The sequence below is a fragment of the Saccostrea cucullata genome, unplaced genomic scaffold (genome assembly GCF_032062105.1).
Source record: "Saccostrea cucullata isolate Sc308-1 unplaced genomic scaffold, CSIRO_AGI_Scuc_v1 ctg162, whole genome shotgun sequence".
Lineage (NCBI taxonomy): Eukaryota > Metazoa > Mollusca > Bivalvia > Ostreida > Ostreidae > Saccostrea > Saccostrea cuccullata.
In genome coordinates this window covers 234,837-250,630 of record NW_026930272.1, presented here as the reverse complement: position 1 = coordinate 250,630, position 15,794 = coordinate 234,837, and the positions used below count along the sequence as shown (strand labels likewise).

Here is a 15,794-nt window from a genome sequence, read left to right as displayed (position 1 = left end):
ATACCTTGTTCTTTACTGAAATTGACATAATGTTAACATTAAGTTAAGCAAATTTTCGGATTACATGATATCCTGGTAAGACAAGTTTCAATGTTTTTGTCGAAATGATTCTTTTGTAATTAATCAATTTTCATATTTCCCTTTGAACATAAACTCACCTGATGAACCAGGGAAGGGGTTAGCGTCTGTTCCCAATCCTTGTAAAAAGTCTATAGGAAATAGAAAATGAGACAATCAAGTTGTGCACCCGTCAATCCGGTGTTTTATTCAGGTGCTCATAGCAGGTAAAACATCAAACCTACAATATTGTTTACTGTGTAGGCGCTGTATATATAATTTATGTATTGTACTGTAAATGCAGTAACTGCTGAATAAGCAACCCTAGTGTATACTAATAATAACTATCCCAGCATGCACCACAGGTGCCAAATCATACGGTAAACGTACATAAATTAGCACAATCAAAATTTGGCGCATCTTTTTGTTCAACTCTTCAATTTCAATCAAAAAAAGCGTAAATGAATTTTGAAAAAAAATAAGAATACTTTAAATTCAGTATTAGCGTGTATTTAAAATTAGCAGACTTGAAGGGACGAAAAGGCGCTTAAATATGATTGCCGCTAAAACACGTACATTTACAGTATCATAATATATTGATAATATCTAGAATCACGGCGAGCACATATACACACGTCTCACTTACCCAAACCCGCTGGGGGATTAAAGACACTTGGGGTTCCTTGGTTATTTCCCGTACCTAGGACAAAATGGGAATACTCAAGAAAGCGTTCTACACAACAACCAAACTAAAATTTTTGCATATTATACATAAAGTATAGATATTTCATGCAATTTGGGATAATATGGGAATGCAATATGGTAATATCATGGGAACGAATAAAGCTTTTAGGAAAGTGGGTGTTCAAAAAAAAGAACTTTCAAAAGAAGTCCTTTCAAATATAGAAAAAGGATAACCAAATACCAGAATAAAATTTTTCTTTCCTAAACTGTAACAAACCTTTTTCAGATTTTATAACTTGGAGGAAGCATGTGAGAATTAATTTTGTGAAAACTACTCTAGTAAATCAGAAAAAACTCCTAGTTTCAAAATTTATGCAACCTACAGGTTACATTGACCTCATTGTATATACCAAGTTTAACAAAATTCTATTGTCTAGGTATTTTTTGAGATCATTCTCGGAATATTTACAACAGGATTATATTGGATTGATTGATTGATTGTTTAAGGAATCACTGTCTAGTTAGGAGGGTATGTCAGGGCATCAACAATAGTGGGAAACATGGGATAATTTGCATAACGGGCGAAGCCCGTTATGCTTAAATTATCCCATGTTTTCCACTTTTGTTGATGTCCCTGACATACCCTCCTAACTAGACAGTGATTCCTTATATTTCCATTTCATTGTGAAATAAAATTGTAGTTTTAGACTTTAAAAATGTAGATAAATAGATTAAAATCACATGATGACTTCCATGCCAATTTCAATAGTCCTCGCCAACTGACGTCAAACACAAAGGCAGCCGCACGAGATTTACATGCATATTTGACACAGAGACAGATGCGCACGAGAATTGCATGCGTAATAGGCCTCCTTAGCTCCCGACCTATCGACCTGCCTAATTTACATTCCGGCAGAATTATCAAGAAATAAACTACCCCTAACTTTCAAAAAGTTATCACAGAGAGAAAAATTAGAAATGGAAATATATATTGATTAACGTCCCTCTCGAGGATTTTTCACTCATATGGAGACGTCACCGTATGCCGGTGAAGGGCTTCAAATTTAGACCTATACTAGGCACTCAGGGCCATTGAGCAGTGAGGGTTCTTTATCGTGCCAGCGCCTACCGTGACACGGGACCTACGTTTTTAAGGTCATATCCGAAAGACCCGTGACTTTCACTTCTGATGCCGAGTGCTTGGCGAAGGAACAGTCACTACCTATTTTTACGTCTTCGGTTTGACGCGGCGCCGCGAACGAGAATCGAACCCGGGCCTCCTGATCACGAAGCGAACGCTCTACCTCTAGGCTACCGTGAACGGTGATTATATGGGAATGTGCTTATTTTTTTAACTTGAAAGCAAATTATACAAACATACTATAGCAATGATATTGTTCTCTAATTACAACATGAAATGAATATTACGTTACGGTACATTGTATTTTACAAAAATCCTGAACAGAAGGTCAATCAATAAGGAAAAAAACAACAATTTAATCGTAAGGATCATAATATTATTTCCCTTGCCTAAATATTATATTGAAAATAAACATAATAATGATCCTAATTGAAAATTAACTGTTGCAAATAAATCCTGAACCAAGAATATCAATATATTACATGACCAAAATTATCAGAACTAGAGATTTAATACTTATATATTTCATCACAAAGCTACCGAGTTTCTAATTTTTCAAAAAAAGAGAGTACAAAAAATAAACCACTTCATAAATTACTGACAATTCCAGCATCTTTTTTTTTTCTAGGAAAACCTTTTACATGAAAGCCCATAATTGCAGACTTACTTTCGGTCTCGTCATGAATTTCATTTTTCCCTTCAAGTAATTTTAAGCTAAAACTTGATATTAACCAAAGATTGTGACCAGATAGTATTAAATTTTGTCAAATATTAGTTTTTCTCTGACTGTAAGTCAATACTGGAAATGCATGATCAAAAGTTTACAAAGGACGCACGACGTACGATGTCCGATTTATCATGAAGAAAGATGAAATAAATCGCCAAAATGGCCCGGATGATCTAAATACGCTTTAAAAGACATGTAATAAATGAATTAAAATGATTTCCAGGATATTTTTTGAATATCGTAATCTTCAATTAAACCGACACTGCAAATATGTAGAAGATAACATACCTGTAGAAGCGCCATTCTGTCCCGTTTGTGTGGCTGAAAATATACATCAATTTGGTAAAAGGAAGTGTTCGAGAAATTATAGCTAGAGTAATTACTTTATTATAAAATCTATTGAACTCAGTGTTAAATACTCTTTGATCAGAAATGGTGTACATGCAAAAAAGCATTGGTGGCGATATTTGATAAGTGCATCTCACAACATTTCAACAACAAAAAAAGAACCATCAACAATGAGTTAAAACATTCCATAAAAAGTGTAAGATTGACATTTAGATTTCAAGATATGCATTTTTAGGCTAAAATCATTATTATTTAACGTACCTCCAAAGTTTGGTGGTAACTGACCTCCCATCGGGGGGAAACCAGGGGGCAAGAAAGGAGGAAGACCTCCCAGTGGATCTGGCAGTCCAGTGAAATTTCCTCCCGGAAGTCCACCCATTCCATTCATATTTGGAAGGCCGGCAAACGGATTGGCACTGAAAGGATTATTGCCTTGCATTCCAGGTAATTGTGAACCGCCTGGAGGACCCAATGGGTTATTCCCTTGAGGTCTACCAAATAATCCTTGCAAACCACCAAACTGGTTATTATTGTTTCCAGATGGTAGATTTCCTAATGGATTAGTACCTTGTGACTGGGAGCCTCCTGGAAGATTTCCCAATGGATTTGTGTTTTGAGCACCATTTGAATTCAAACCAGGAAGACCTCTAAATGGATTGTTACCACCATTTCCTGTTGGTGGAAAACCATTTGGCAAACCACCAAATGGATTTGCACCTTGTAATCCAGTTGATGGAAGACCTGCAAATGGATTGTTATTTGCACCTTGTGATCCAGTTGATGGGAGACCTGCAAATGGATTGTTACTGTTAGCTGCATTGCCTTGGTTCAAACCAGGAAGATTTGCAAAGGGGTTGGTGCCCTGAGCTCCACCCAAAGGATTGTTATTTTGAGTTCCTGTTAGACCACTGAATGGATTACCGCCTTGGTTTCCACCCAAAGGATTAGTTCCTGGAGCAGGTCCAGCATTTTGAAGGGCCTGAAGTCCTTGAAGCAAATTTGACGGAAGTTGAGGTGTTTGTGTTTGAGTTCCTTGTGTTTCACCTGTACTTCCTGTATTACCAAATAAGGACGAGAAATCAAAGGATTGTGTGTCAGTCCCAGTTCCTGTTCCTGTATTAAGGAGGGATGAGAAATCGGGAAGTCCTGTGCCAGTTGTTCCGGTGGTACCTTGACCAGTTGTCTGTCCAGCAGAATTATCGGGAAAAGTAAGACCAGGAAGAATGTCTACAAAAAATTAAATATATATAATAAAAAGAAGTTCATGAATCCAGGGTTAGAAAGCTTGTTTGTATTGATGTGCTATTTCTGACAGTGGAACTGATCGAACCATACTCCTTATTCAAACGACTTCAAAAATTTTAAAGTTACCCAAAGTCAAACAAGAGGCCCATGGGCCACATCGCTCACCTGAGCACTGTGGCTAGGAAAAAGTAGAAATTGGTTTGTTATTGAAAAGTTTAAATCCAAAAGTAGTCCCATGACCAATCATGGCTTTGCTATTCTTGAGAAAAAGATTTTTTTAGAAATTTCCCATATATTTCTATGTAAAACTTTGGTCGGCCATTGTGGCCCCGTCCTACCTCTGGGGGTCATGATTTGAACAAATTTGAATCTACACTACCTAATGAGACTTCAATATAAATATGAACCATTATGGCTGTGTTATTCTTGAGAAGAAGATTTTTAAAGAATTTTCCCATATATTTCTATGTAAAACTTTGGTCGGCCATTGTGGCCCCGCCCTACCCCCGGGGGTCATGATTTGAACAAACTTGAATCTACACTACCTGAGGATGCTTCCATATAAATATGATCAATTATGGCTTTGTTATTCTTGAGAAGATTTTAAAAGAATTTTCCCATATATTTCTATGTAAAACTTTGGTCGGCCATTGTGGCCCCGCCCTACCCCCAGGGGTCATGATTTGAACAAACTTGAATCTACACTACCTGAGGATGTTTCCCTACAAGTTTCATCTTTCCTGGCACAGTGGTTCTCGAGAAGAGGATTTTTAAAACATACCACCAAATTTTCATTAATTCCCAATTATCTCCCCTTGAATAAGGGCGTGGCCCTTTATTTGAACAAATTTGAATCCCCTTCACCCAAGGATGCTTTGTGGCAAGTTTGGTTGATATTGGCCCAGTGGTTCTTGAGAAGAAGTCGAAAATGTGAAAAGTTTACAGACAGACAGACGGACGCCGGACAAAATGTGATCAGAAAAGCTCACTTGAGCCTTCGGCTCAGGTGAGCTAAAAAGTAAAAAGATTTGATTCAGAAAGAAGTTAAAAATTAACATTGAGCATATAGCTATATGTATGTTTGAGAATTTTCAATGAGCATTTTAGTTTGTTTGATTAGGGGTTTTTTCGTTGTTGATGCTAATTATGTTCCCCAAACGGAGTTTGGGAACATATTGTTTTTACTCGGTTTCTTATTATTATTATGTTCCCCAAACGAAGTTTGGGAACATATTGTTTTTACTCTGTTTCTTATTATGTTCCCCAAACGAAGTTGGGGAACATATTGTTTTTACTCGGTTTCTTATTATTATTATTCTTATTATTATTTTTCTTCTTCCTGGGAAAATTTTGTCCACGAGTGATCTTGTAAACTACACAACCGACTTAGGTGAAACCTTTTTAGGGTCAGTAGGCATGTTATGTAGAGTTGCCGAACGAAGGTCATTTTGCGCGCACGTGCTTGCAAGAGCGCGCACGTGCAACACGTGAAGTGACCAATATAATGGATATTGCCATAACTTTTCTATTTTTTGATGAAATTTTTTGAAACTCATAATGTAAGGATACATTGGTAGTATAGACAAGATAGCATGGTCAAAATAGCAAGATCTCACGCGCATGCACGTGCGCTTCGCTCTGATTGGCTGAAACTAAAGTTTCAATATCTTTCTTGTTTCTTGTCATAATCCTTTGAAATTTTGAACATAGTCCTACATTATGAAGATCTACCGCAAGATATATAAGAATTTTCATGAAAGCATGCGCATGTGCGCGTGCTGCAAGCTGATTGGCTGAAACTTTAAATGGCAATATCTCCTTTGTTTTTTGACGAAATTCTTTGAAATTTAAAATATAGTCATGCATTAGGATATCCTACAAAATGATACAGAAAAATATCATGAAATCACGCGCATGCACGTGTGCTGCAATCTGATTGGCTGAAACTTTAAATGGCTATTTCTCCTTTGTTTTTCGACGAAATTCTTTGAAATTTAAAATATAGTCATGCATTAGGATATCCTACAAAATGATATAAAAAAAATCATGAAATAACGCGCATGCACGTGTGCTGCAATCTGATTGGCTGAAACTTTAAATGGCTATAACTCCCTTGTTTTTCAACTAAACAGGATGGGATTTAGAACATAGATAAATATAAGGGACTCCTACAAGAAGGTGTAGTCATTATGCACGTGCACGCACGTGCGTGCATTTGAAACGAGTATATTTAAAAATACACTTGAATGAGTGATTTTTATTACTTTTGGACTGAATGGTTTAATATATAGTACATGTATATTAAAATATATAAATAGTGTAGACAAGATGATATGGTCATAACGCACATGCATTCACATGCGCTTGGGTGCAATGCTAAAAATTGAATATAATTGGTATCCTTCTGGGAAAACGTTGTTAAAGTCAAAAATGCACAGAGTTTGTCTTATTTAATGAAGCTTACAGGGAATATGGCACCGAAAGGGAGTTGGGGAGCGTTTGGGGAACATCTGTAACGGTTCCCGTTACAATTAGCACTAGTTATTATTATTATTATTCTTTTTTCTTCTTATTTCTTCTCCGGTACTTTTTTGTCCGCGAGTGTTCTCAGAAACTGTTCACCCAACTGAGCTAAAACCTTTTTAGGGTTAATAGGTGTGTTGTGTAGGTGTGCGGAACGAAGGTCATTTTGCGCGCATACGCCTGCACGTGCGGGCGCGTGAAATGACTGAAATGACTAATATATTTAATATAGCCATAACTTTAACATTTTCCGATGAAATGCTTTGAAACTCATTATATAAGGATATATTAATAGTGTAGATAATGTGACACTGTCAAATTAGCAAGAACTCACGCGCATTTACGTGCGCTTCGCTCTGATTGGCTGAAACAAAAATCTCAATATCTTTTCCGTTTTTTGACGAAATGGTATGAAATTTAAAATATAAGCATACTTTAAGATGTCCTACAACATGATGTATAACATTTGTCATGAAAGCATGCGCATGCACGTGCGCTGCAATCTTATTGGCTTAAACTTCAAATGGCTGTAACTCCCTTGTTTTTCAACCAACCACGATAAGATTTAGAACATAGACAGACACAATAGACTCCTATAAGAAGTTACGTTCATCATGCACATGCATGCACGCGCATGCACGTGCGCTTTGCTCTGATTAGCTGAAACAAAAATCTCAATATCTTACTTGTTTTTTGACAAAATACTTTGAATTTTAAAACATAATCATACCTTAATACGTCCTAAACTATGATATATAAAAGTTTTCAAGAAACCACGCCCATGCACGTGTGCTGCGATCTGATTGGCTTAAACTTTAAATGCCTATAACTTTTTTGATTCTCAACAAAACAGGATGAAATTTAGAATATGAATAGATATGACGGATTCTTACATTATGCTACTATCAAACTTGAATGCAAGGACTTGCATGCACGTGTGCGCGCGCAATGCGTTAAATGACCGATTTACTTGATATAGTCGTAATTTTTTTTATGAAACGTTTCAAAATTCAAAGAATAGAAACACATTAAAAGTGTAGTCACGATGATATAGCTTTCATGCATTGCACCTTCGCGCGCGTGCAATGATCAAATGACTTGTATACTTGATATGGCCGTTACTTTTATATTTCTTTATGAAATGCTTTGATGACCTTGACCTTTGACCCCTTGACCCAAAGGTCACAATCCAGCTCAAGTTCGTAGATGTATTTACAAACTCACTTTAACAAATGCTTAGAATAAAAAAGTCAACCCCCCCCCTTCTCCTTAAAAAAAAAAAATCAATAACAACGTAGAAAATTTCTCTGAAACTCGATCAACACCTGGGATCGACATAAAATTTCACTTAAGGTGCAGAAAAGACTTCATAGAAAGTTTCCTGAAAGTTTTACGGTAAGTCTCTAAAGTATATAGAAATTATGAATTTTTACGGCAAAAATTACAAATTCTGTCGTGTTTGAAATTTAAGTGCAGACGAACAAAGATATGATATAAACCTTTTAAAGCCTATTTCTCCAGATGTCGTTAATAGCATTCAATTCTACTGATATGAATTAATATTTTAATACCAAGCATTCTTCTTTTATTTCACCATTGAAATTTATCTGAATTTTTTTTAGAATTACACAATCCCCAGAAATAGCGAGTTTCGGTATATTAAAAAGCAATACACGTTTCTTTCCAGTAAAACCTCACGTGTTTGAATTCATGAAAAAATATTGATAAGGGGGTGTTAAACAATACCTGTCACATTAGCTGACACCAAAAAACCAGGGTACGTACACGACATTTTCTGATTTATTTGCATATGCAAACAGGGCTACCCTCAAATCCACGTGTTTTCCATGTCTTTATAAACATCACAAAAGCACCCCAGGAAGTAGCCTCCTATGCCCTGGAGAAATAGTTCCTGTCAAAAAACTTTATTTATTTATAGAGTAGATAAAATTTCCTAGGCACAGGTACCAGAGTTGTCAAACTGGCCTGGAAGGAAATTAAAAAAAACTCTCAAAAGAAAGGAAAATCGGCTTAATGTATGGACCTACAATTGACTAAGTTCATTTTGATTGGTCAATTACCGGTGTGGTACCCCTAGTCGCCTTGAACCCAGTCCTGTCTTTCTGAAGAAAACCAACTCCGAGCCCGATGTAAAAATCTTAGTAGAGAAATGAGAATTTGAATTTTGCTGCCTTATTATGTTCCCCAAACGAAGTTTGGGAACATATTGTTTTTACTCTGTTTCTTATTATTATGTTCCCCAAACGAAGTTGGGGAACATATTGTTTTTACTCTGTTTCTTATTATTATTATTTTTCTTCTTCTTCTTCCTGGAACTTTTTTGTCCGGGAATGATCTTGTAAACTGTTCGTCCGATGTAGGTAAATCCTTTTTAGGGTTAGTAGACATGTTATGTAGATTTGCGGAATCAAGGTCATTTTGCGCGCACGTGCTTGCAAGAGCGTGCACGTGCAACACGTGAAATGACCAATATAATAGATATAGCCACAACTGTTTTATTTTTAGATGAAATGCTTTGAAACTCATAATGTGAGGATATATTAGTAGTATAGACATGATGACATGGTAAAAATAGCAAGATCTCACGCGCATGCACGTGCACTTCGCTCTGATTGGCTGCAACTAAAGTCTCAATATCTTTCCTGTTTTTTGACGAAATCCTTTGAAATTTTGAACATAGCCATGCATTAGGATATCCTACAACATGAAATAAAGCAATTATCATGTAAACACGTGCATGCACTTGCGCTGCAATCTGATTGGCTGAAACTTTAAACAGCTATAACTCCCTTGGTTTTCTACCAAACAGGATGGGATTTGGAACATAGATAGATATGATGAACTTCTACAAGTAGGTATGTTCACCATGCACATGCATACACGTGCGTGTACATGTGCTGCAATCTGATTGGCTGAAACTTTAAACAGCTATAACTCCCTTAGTTTTCACCCAAATGAAGTGGAATTTAGAACATAGATAGATGTAATGGACTTCTACAAGAAGGTATGGTCACCATGCTCATGTATGCACGTGCGTGCACGCGAAATGAGTAAAATCAAACATACACTTGAATGAGCGTATTTTTTAAATAATTTTGGATTAAATACTTTAATATTTAGTGTATTAAAAATATAGATTGTGTAGACAAGATGATATGGTCATGACGCAAATGCATTCACATGTGCACGCGTGCAATGCTAAAGTTTAAATGATTTTTGTACACTTCTTTGTAATTGTTGTTAAAATCTCAGATGCATAGAGTTTGTCTTATTCAATGAAGCTTACAGGGAATATGGCACCAAAAGGGAGTTGGGGAGCGTTTGGGGAACATCTGTAACGGTCCCCGTTACAATTAGCACTAGTTATTATGTTCCCCAAACGAAGTTGGGGAACATATTGTTTTTACTCTGTTTCTTATTATTATTATTATTATTATTATTATTTTTCTTCTTCCTGGGAAAATTTTGTCCACGAGTGATCTTGTAAACTACACATCTGACTAAGGTAAAATGTTTTTAGGGTCAGTAGACATGTTATGCAGATTTGCCAAACGAAGGTCATTTTGCGCGCACGTGCTTGCAAGAGCGCGCACGTGCAACACATGAAATGACCAATATAATGGATATTGCTGTAACTTTTCTTTTTTTGATGATTTTTTTTGAAACTCATAATGTAAGGATACATTAGTAGTATAGACTAGATGGCATGGTCAAAATAGCAAGATCTCACGCGCATGCACGTGCGCTTCGCTCTGATTGGTTGAAAATAAAGTCTCAATATCTTTCTTGTTTCTTGTCATAATCTTTTGAAATTTTGAACATAGTCCAACATTATGAAGACCTACAGCATGATATATAAAAATTTTCATGAAAGCATGCGCATGCGCGCGAGCTGTAATCTGATTGGCCGAAACTTTAAATGGCTATATCTCCTTTGTTTTTTGACGAAATGCTTTGAAATTTAAAGCATATTCATGCATTAGGATATCCTAAAATATGATATAGAAAAAAATTCATGAAATCACGCGCATGCACGTGTGCTGCAATCTGATTGGCTGAATCTTTATATGGCTATATCTCCTTTGTTTTTTGACGAAATGTTTGGAATTTTAAAATATAGTCATTCATTTAGATATCCTTCAATACGATAAAGATAAAAATTCATGAAATCACGCGCATGCATGTGTGCTGCAATCTGATTGGCTGAAACTTCAAATGGCTATAACTCCCTTGTTTTTCAACCAAACAGGATGGGATTTAGAACATAGATAAATATAAGGGATTCCTACAAGAAGGTATAGTCATTATGCACGTGCGTGCACGTGAAATGAGTAAAATTAAAAATACACTCGAATGAGTGTATTTTTTAAAAACTTTTGGATTAAATGCTTTGATATGAAGTATATTAATATTTTAGATATTGTAGACAAGATAATATGGTCGTTACGCACATGAACACGCGTGCAATGCTATTTTTAAATATATTTTGTATTTTTCTGGGAAGACCTTGATTAAGTCTAAACTTCATAAAGTATTTCTATTTAATAGAGATTACAGGGAATATGGCACCAAAAGGGAGTTGGGGAGCGTTTGGGGAACATCTGTAACGGTCCCCGTTACAATTAGCACTAGTTATTATTATTATTCTTTTTTTTCTTCTTTGTTCTCCGGTACTTTTTTTGTCCGCGAGTGTTCTCAGAAACTGTTCACCCAACTAAGTTAAAACCTTTTTAGGGTTAATAGGTGTCAAGTGTAGGTGTGCACAACGAAGGTCATTTTGCGCGCATACGCATGCACGTGCGTGCGCGTGAAATGAGTGAAATGACTGATATACTTATTATAGCCATAACTTTTACATTTTTTATTGAAATGCTTTGAAACTCATTCTATAAGGATATATTAATAGCCTAGATAATATGACATGGTCAAATTAGCACGAACTCACGTGCATGCACGTGCGCTTCCCTCTGATTGGCTGAAACAAAGATTTCAATATCTCTTTTGTTTTTTGACGAAATGCTTTGAAATTTTAAGCATAGTCATGCATTAGGATATACTACAATATAATATATAGCAGGTATCATGAAAACACGTGCATGCACGTGCGCTGCAATCTGATTGGCTTAAACTTTAAATGGGTATAACTCCTTTGATTTTCAACCAAACAGGATGGGATTTAGAACATAGATAGACATAGTGGATTCCTACAAAAAGGTAAGGTCATCATGCACATGCATGCACGTGCATGCACATGAGATGGATAAAATAAAAAATACACTTGATGAAGCGTATTTTTTAATACTTTTGGATTAAATGCTTTATTACTTTATTATATTAATGTATATATAGATAGTGTAGACAAGAGAATATGGTCATTACGCACATGCATTTACATGTGCACGCGTGCAAATGCTAAAATTTGAATATACTCGGTATACTTCAGGGAAACATTGTTAAAGTGTAAAATGCATAGAGTTTGTCGTTTTTAATGAAGCTTAAAGGGAGTATGGCACCAAATGGGAGTTGGGGAGCGTTTGGGGAACATCTGTAACGGTTCCCGTTACAATTAGCCCTAGTTACATTTCAAATGATAAAGAGACTGACCTGAAACACCAGAGTTCTGAGGTTGGGTTTCTGTAAACAAAAACAGTCCATTAGTTAGGATAAAAAAGATTTTTTTTAAAAAAGTCGTTTAAATAAATATTAATTTATTCTGAGCAAACACATATCGACATTTATATCGACATTTTACATATTTTTTGAGATATATTATGTGAAAATGCCTTTAAAATTCGAACCATCGTTTTGATCTGATTAACGCAAAATACAACCATGAGTGAAACTATATCAAGTACATTCTGTATTACAATGACATCACAATAACCATGTATAATATTTGTGTTACTCACGAGAAGTTAGCCATGGTAATTGATTGTTGGATCCACCTATTCAAACATAATTGAGATATAAATATGTACATGTATATTATAACAATGAGCTTTATTTAAAAAACAAAAACAGTTTAATTATTTTTCTGAAATTAAAGTTCTAGAAACCCTTTAAACTAACATGTGGAATCTATAATTTGCCGTTTAGCATAATTTTAAAGAATATGAGTTAAGGAAAGGCACTTTTATTGTAACTTATAAATAACATATATCGACCGTTTGTGAGAATTTTGTATTTAATCTCTAAAAATTATATATATATAAAAAAAAATTAAAATAAAAAAAAGAAACTTTTGCTCATCGATAGTTAGATAGCTCTTAAAAGCCAGAAGGTAATGTTTGAGAAAAAATATTTCAAAATCGGTACCATACATATTGCACTCGGTTGTGTTTCTTGTTCTCTTTAAAGGATTTGTACTTGGTAATGAGAAAATTGACTGTTGTTTCTAAGTTTCTGATGATAAGCGTGATAAAAAAAAATACAATGAAAATGAGGCTAGCTACATGTATAGAGAGAAGATATAAAACCATTTTTGCCTTAATTTGTTCATATATGTAAGGTATATATAATTTTCAGTAGAGGTACAATCATCGAACGAACTTGAATCTGTATACTTCTTTTAGATTATCCTAATTAATCTTTATAATAAGTGAAAGTTACCAAATCCTTGCATTCCTTGCTGTCCAGGAGTCTGACTGAATGGGTTTGTTGGTAATCCTGGTAAACCTGTATTCTGGCCATTTCCTACGAAGAGGATTGTGAAGTTTATGACTTTTCCTTTCAATTTATAAGATACTTAAAGATAAGATACCTTTACTTTTACTTTTTTTTTTCAAGGGATTGCCATTTACCCTAACCTTATAACTGTAAGGAATTAGTCAGTTTCATAAGTCAAGCAATTTGATACGCAAGAACGTTTTTTTACTATTATTTTACAAGACGAGGTAGATTATTGACAAATAAGTTGATAATACATCGGTATTTACATACCTATTTAAAGTCGGCATTTCGTACATTCGACGCTTGATAAAATGACAATTTTTCATTAGGTATAACGTTGACTTAAGTCTTTCATAAAAATTGTTAAGCCATTATTATCAACTGAATTGACTATGGATTTTCTCTTTTTTTCCTGATCATGATAAAGAACACAAAGCGGATATACCCTTGATCCCATATCTTATGTTTAAAGAAGTATTTCTTCGTTGCATTTTGTGCAAGATTACTGGTTTTTTTTTACTTTCGCATCCCTACCGATTAACTTTAATTTTCTTTATGGTATCATCAACATACATACATATTTTAAATCCTAAATTGTCAAGAATATAAAATTAAAGATATTTCCTCCCGAATTAAATATTTTTATACAAATAAAGTGAAAACAGTTACCTGTTTGCATCCATGGAGGAAGCGATGCACCTTGATTTTGATTTTGTCCTACAAAATTGAAAGAAAATTTTTCATACGTTAGGTAAGAAATAGCTCCTTTATGAGTCTAGTTACCTGCATGTAAACCAGAATCACAAGAAAAAAGCTTAAGATGAAAACCTAGAGAATCCAAGTTTGTTGACCCATCAAATACTTCTGTAAAGGGACTACCTAGTAAACCAAAGCATAAATATTGAATTTGGTGTGGAGTTCAGTATAGTGCACATATAACACCATATGAAACAATCGAAGGTAGCTGATAAATTTTTTAATAAATAAAATAGAAAAAACTGAACAATGAAGATAATTACCATTGAATCCTTGTGGTAATCCTCGTCCTGTAAAATAAAATTAAAAGATTTATATGTGATTAACAGTTGCATTTCATTTTTTAATTGCTACGTATATCTTAATTATAATAACGCAAAAAATAATAATAAACGTGATTTAAAAAAAGAAACCCAAGAAAGAAAATAAATAACATATCCTGGAATAACAGGTTGAAAAAAATATTTCTGCACATCACACAAAAACAGAGGTTTATTCAGATGAAAATGTGTACGATAAAGCTCATTTTAAACAATATTATCTGAAATGTTGGTAAGTAAAGCGAGCATTATATTGCGATTTCCTTTTTCAAATAGTGAACATCAAGTTGCATGACAAAAATGTCTACAGCAAATCTTTTTTTAAACGACTCACACTTCATTTTATACAAAGTTGTAGTGTTGACATAAACACACAAAATTTCATGAGGGTATGCTAAATAAAATAGACCTTATTGATTTCTTTCTCCAAAAGAACTTTTTACTGTAAACTTCAAGAGAGATTTGTATTTTCTTGTCGAGTTTTTGCGTTTTAATACCTAATATGACTATGGATTAAAAATATGTACATATGCGTTGCAATTTCCGTCTACAGAAGCAGGGAGTGTCTCTACATCTCTCTTCTAATTTTTCTCTCTTCTAAAGGGCCAATATTTAGAACTCACGGTAGAATGACCACTCGATTACTCTTCAAAGACTCTTGGGCCCATCTATGGAATTACCGGTGGTCAATATTTAACATCCTATTACAAATTTGTACTGTTTCCATTTTTTATATCGACCATTGTTTGATAACTTTACATTTTTCATTTTCTTGATTTAAGAGGCATATTTTAGAAAAATCACAGGTAAAATTGTGCAGTGTATATTGTAGAGTTTATGTTGTTTTACGTCATATTCCAGATATTTTTTTTTACTTATATAGAAAGTTATGAGAGTTCTATATCGTCTCAGTGCTTGTCTTGACGCAGGACCTCTTTTTTTAAAGAACTCATACGAAAGATTCACAATCTCCTCTTCAAAGTGTCGAGCGTCTGGCGAAGGAACCGTCACTACCTAGGAGAAACCTAGCTTTGACGCTTTGAGAATAAAACTTGACAACCCAAACATGAAACAAACACCCTACCACCATGTCATTGTAACTTTTCATATATTGTAGGAAAAGTTTCTTTATATGAAACAGTTTTTTCTTAAAACTTTTAGCTATTAAGTATAAACAGAATGAATGGGGATATAAACTAGAGAAGCGGAAACACCAGACTGACTTTTGTTAGTTACAGACTTAGCATGACATTAACATGACAATTACATCTCCCAAGCTTCCGATTCTGTTTGAGTGAGTGGT

At 34.7% G+C, this 15,794-nt stretch overlaps 1 protein-coding gene across 50 annotated transcripts in view; it reads right to left on the bottom strand.

The window, feature by feature from the left end:
• Positions 1-15,794, bottom strand: part of LOC134283515 (collagen alpha-2(IV) chain-like) — a 39,585-nt gene that overhangs the window by 4,893 nt on the left and 18,898 nt on the right. For 42 of the 50 annotated variants that reach the window (XM_062766019.1, XM_062765982.1, XM_062765979.1 and 39 more), the window contains 10 exons: positions 14,435-14,461; positions 14,244-14,294; positions 14,085-14,132; positions 13,356-13,439; positions 12,656-12,691; positions 12,351-12,380; positions 3,219-4,184; positions 2,898-2,930; positions 704-757; positions 159-209 (listed from right to left, as the gene is read on the bottom strand). In XM_062766019.1, coding sequence (XP_062622003.1) covers positions 159-209; positions 704-757; positions 2,898-2,930; positions 3,219-4,184; positions 12,351-12,380; positions 12,656-12,691; positions 13,356-13,439; positions 14,085-14,132; positions 14,244-14,294; positions 14,435-14,461 — 1,380 coding nt within the window. The remainder of the gene's footprint in view (positions 1-158; positions 210-703; positions 758-2,897; positions 2,931-3,218; positions 4,185-12,350; positions 12,381-12,655; positions 12,692-13,355; positions 13,440-14,084; positions 14,133-14,243; positions 14,295-14,434; positions 14,462-15,794) is intronic. The other 8 variants (XM_062765994.1, XM_062766015.1, XM_062766021.1 and 5 more) reach the window with 5 other exon arrangements.